Source organism: Notothenia coriiceps, unplaced genomic scaffold (assembly GCF_000735185.1).
Source record: "Notothenia coriiceps isolate Sejong01 unplaced genomic scaffold, NC01 NC01_scaffold00009652, whole genome shotgun sequence".
Taxonomy (NCBI): domain Eukaryota; kingdom Metazoa; phylum Chordata; class Actinopteri; order Perciformes; family Nototheniidae; genus Notothenia; species Notothenia coriiceps.
In genome coordinates this window covers 47120-51720 of record NW_011342353.1, presented here as the reverse complement: position 1 = coordinate 51720, position 4601 = coordinate 47120, and the positions used below count along the sequence as shown (strand labels likewise).

Genomic DNA, 4601 nt, shown 5'->3' with positions numbered 1-4601 from the left:
TCATTAGCCTCCTTTAGCTTAGCGGTGGTGACGTGAAGTCATGTGACCGTGCTGTAGTTCCTTTATAGCCCAACATTAGCCTCCTTTAGCTTAGCGGTGGTGACGTGAAGTCATGTGACCGTGCTGTAGTTCCTTTATAGCCCAACATTAGCCACCTTTAGCTTAGCGGTGGTGACGTGAAGTCATGTGACCGTGCTGTAGTTCCTTTATAGCCCAACATTAGCCTCCTTTAGCTTAGCGGTGGTGACGTGAAGTCATGTGACCGTGCTGTAGTTCCTTTATAGCCTAACGTTAGCTTTTTACTTCAGAAATCATAAGGTGCTGTGAATATGTCGAGATTATCCTGATAAACAAAACGTGTAAGATTCATAATCGTGTGTTTGCTACAATGATCCAATTGTAAAATCCAATTGGCTTTTATTCCATGGAACCAGGAAGATGCTAGATTCTGGGTTGGCTGACAAAAATACCTCATCACTGCACCACTTTATTATGGTGCAGTTTATTGTAATGTAATATGGCCAAATTCAGAGTGGATGGGGGTGTTTAAAAACCCTGTTTCCATTACATTTGTCCCATTACATTCAGTGCCTCTAAGGTCAAAGACATGCCAATCAGCATCAGGGCTCACATGCTTTTTCTTCAGTTAACGTTTCACTATAAATCCTTATAATCTTAATGGTGATTCAGCTTTAAATGTAACTTGATTGGTTTGCATCATGTTTCTGTTTCTGATGGATGAAGTCCAGCTCAGTAATGTATCCAATCAGCGTTTACACAGTGAGTTCTCCATGATAAATGTAGCCGTCAGTGAAATGTAGCGTGCCCTGACTGTCAGTCACGGGAATAAACGTTGTTTTGATGTCCTGCCCCAGCAGTCAGTGCAGCGGTGATGTATAGCCAGAGGTCAGAGGTCAGCAGGAGTGTCTGATGAATGAGCTTCCTGTCAGTCATCGTGACTTTACTGTTTGTTTTGAATCCTGCAGAGGGAACCCAAAAATAGGCCCGACATAAAGGACTGAAGTCTGGGAACTGTGTGATAAGCTTAACATAATGTACAGAAACATTTAATTTTCCATCAAAATGAACTAAAACAGGAGTTTATAGGAGAACTTCTCTGTGGTTGTGTAATGGCAGCTTAATGTGTTGGTAAGAGACTCACACAGAAAACATTATAAACAGGTTAAAATGTGCTTAATAACGTTTATTTTTTGCAGAAATTATATGTTGTATTGGAGTTGTAGTTTAAGTTAAAGCAATTTTAGTTTCAGATACATTTGAAACTCTGTGAAAGAATATAAAGTGTCTTTGCAGCGTAAAGCAAATCTAAAAGGTTCGGGTTTCCGTTTGAAATTCAAGTAGCATTTTGTTTGAGCGGGCATTGGTTGAATGCAGATACAAGAAAAAGGTGGAAAGCATTGGATGAAAATGCAATCTTTAACCCATCGCTTGTCATCTGATATCTTGATTCCTTTTAAACTGATATCTGCCGTGAATGCAGAATCTGTAGGCAAAGGGACAAAAAGTAGGCACTTAAAGCGTACTCATTCCCAGTAGTCCAAGTTATTTTGACCACGTTTGAGCACAATTAATTTTAGTGCAGGTAAACAATTTAAATGTAAACAAAGCACATTGGCTTGATTGAAATCCTGCCATCCATGAGCTATCATCTGATCATGATTGATCTTGTATTAATCTCTTTAAACACATATCTGCATATGAATAGAATTGAACTGGAAAATGTTTTTTCAGAAGTATTCTGGTTTGTATTAGTAGTTGGATTGGAGCAGGCTTTAAATGCAATCTTGAAAGCCATCGTCTACCATCTGACAACTATTAATGTCAGTATTAATCTCTATAAACCGATATCTGGATTTGAATACAGAATCTGTAGGCAACAAGACAAAGTGTTGGTGTTTGAAGCGTACACATTGACTCATTGGCCAATCATATTTGAGCATTCTTTGGTTTAATGCCAGTAAGCAGTCTGTTTTAAGAGATAAACAAGGAACGCATTCGCTTGAATTCAACCCTGCAACCCATCACTTAGTGTCTGTTTTACTTGGACCACTATTATGCTTTATATAATGTAAACACCTATCTGCATGGTTTGGATAGTATCTATGGTATTGTAGTATCTGTAGGCAACAGGGAAATGTTGGTGTCTGAAGCATTCTGGTTTCCACTTTTAGTTTGGATAGTATCCACCAGCATGCACCTTTTTTAGAAATGTAATCTCACAACCAATCGGTGAAGATAATCAATCTGTATTTCCCACTTCATTCTCACGTCCCAAGTTGCTGATCAGACTGCGTACAATGTGCGCATTGAGACACATTAATGTCAACATGCAGAGACTGAGAGCAGCTTTACTTTAAGAGAAGTGTCTACCTTTCTGAGCGAGAAGACGTTCAGATGGACATCCGTCTCGTGAGCTGTAGTCAAGATAATTGGTCTAAACTCCTGAGGGAAATATAAACGTCTCTTTAGCGGCTAAATGCTCACAGCTAGTCTCTAACTGTCTGCTGTGTGTTGCCGGTAGAGTATAGTGGATTGAAATGTTGTAAAAAAAATCCAGACATATCGTACATTGTCAGCCCGTAACAGATGTTTGTTTAACTGCGACTGAAGAGCCAACATGGCCGCCGCTGTAACCGCTCAGGGTCAGATGTGTTTAGATGTTCAGAGTCTCTGGTTTCCATCAAGTGATCCATTAATTTAAAAAAAGAACTCATGTGATCGACAGTGTTTCCCTCTAATGAAATAACAATCTGATCGGCTGATGATGTGTGTTTGTGTGTGTGTGTGGTCCGAAACCCTGTGGTAATGACAGGCCTAAACTGTTTAAATATACGCACACACACACAAACACACACACGTACACACAGTTAATGGAGCAGTGTGTTCTCTGGTTTTTGCCATGGAGCTAGATGAGCATCGCCCAATGACATCCCTCCATGCTGTAAAAACAAGACATAGTTTTACACAATAAAAACTACCATTGGGCTACAACCAATTATTATTTTCAATATCTAATAATCTACTAAAACATTTCTGTTAAGCTTCAACTAACAGTTGTTTTCATCGTCATTGTCCTTTAGTGTATAACGTGTTAGAAAATAGTGAAAAATGTCCAATATAGCTCATATATATATATATATAAAGGTATTTTCACATAGTTACATTATTTTTGTCCAGATTATTGTCCAGGTTCATGCTTAGGTCTTTCAAATTGTGTTTACTATCAAGTTTCTCAAAGTCCAAGTCGATGTCTTTAAATATCTTGTGATAAAAACCAAAGATATTCACCTTAATTTGAGAATAACCTAAACGAGTATCAAAATAGTGTGTGTGTTATTTGACTAGTTGTAATGTTTTTTTAGGTAGAAAGGAAATGGCCGGTAGCTATTTCGGATTGCTGCAAAATTGCTCAATTTGACATGTGCTGATTTCACGTTTCCCCACACAGTATAACTCTTTGTAACCATGCAACATAATCAAGTTTAGTATTAAATACAATTGGAAAAATACAAGTTTTTACATAATAGACAAAGAAAAACGGATGAATGCATGCCATTGGTTTCATAAAAAAAAAAAAACTCAACAAAAGTTTTTAGATACTTAAAACAAATTTGATTACTTTTTTTCACATCGTTTTCAAACGGAAACATAACGCTGCTCTGTCTCCAGCTTCCCTCGTGTATTCAGTTCCTCTTCTAATATTATATATAGACAGTGTTAGTTTGTAATTCTCAGTTTGGTTACGCGACGCCTTTCTTTGTCTCCAGAGAGAGACTCAGATTTACAGAAAGACAGTGAAGGTATCACGCTGTGAAGACATCCTGTTAGCGCGTTAGCATGTTAGCTGCGAACAGCACAGGCACGCAGTTTACAGTGTCTGTAATTACAGAGGCCGATGCAGTAAAATTAAAGTGGACGTATTTAAGTACACAGTGGGTTACAGTTCTCAGTGCTTATGTAATTACAGGAAGTGACACAGCAGTCAAACTAAATTAGATCAGTACCAACAACATGCTAAATCTGAGTTTTGGCAGCTAATAGAAAATTGAAAAAGGAATTGTATTTGCAATATGATAACATCAGTTTTTCTGACACCAATTTTGTTTTGACTCACAATTCCCTTCCAATTACTTTCTGTATAATATTCCTGACTTAAAAAGTAATTAAAAATCCTTTTGTACTTGTGATTTTGATTTGAACGGTCCATTTTCTTCTATTATTTTGACCAAAAACATGAAAATAATCGTCATTTCTTTAAATTATTATATCCCCAAAAAGTAAATAAAACAAATAAATTGACTGGCACCTTTTTTTTTAAATAGGAAGTAAACCTATTTGCGTTGCTATGTCACAATTGGACTTTAGATAAAATAATAATTCCTATATAATTGTTAAGTCAAAATGTTGTTTCATGTGAATTTCTTTTTTCACTTTCAATTAACTGACTAATTGTTCCATCTGCAGATCAGTGGAGCTCTATCTGTTCCCTCCATCAGCATTAATGTCTCAATCTGTCCATCAAGCCCCCACCCCCCAAACCTCTCTGTCTCCCTCTTATCTCCCCCATTCATCTCCCCACC

The 4601-nt window shown here is 37.4% G+C and overlaps 1 protein-coding gene across 1 annotated transcript in view; it reads left to right on the top strand.

Annotated features, from left to right (window-relative positions):
- The first annotated feature begins 2638 nt into the window (after positions 1 to 2638).
- LOC104945446 (plexin A3-like) overlaps positions 2639 to 4601 on the top strand; it is a 42962-nt gene continuing 40999 nt past the window's right edge. The window contains exon 1 of the mRNA XM_010771117.1: positions 2639 to 2663. Within this exon, the coding sequence (XP_010769419.1) occupies positions 2639 to 2663 (25 nt within the window). The remainder of the gene's footprint in view (positions 2664 to 4601) is intronic.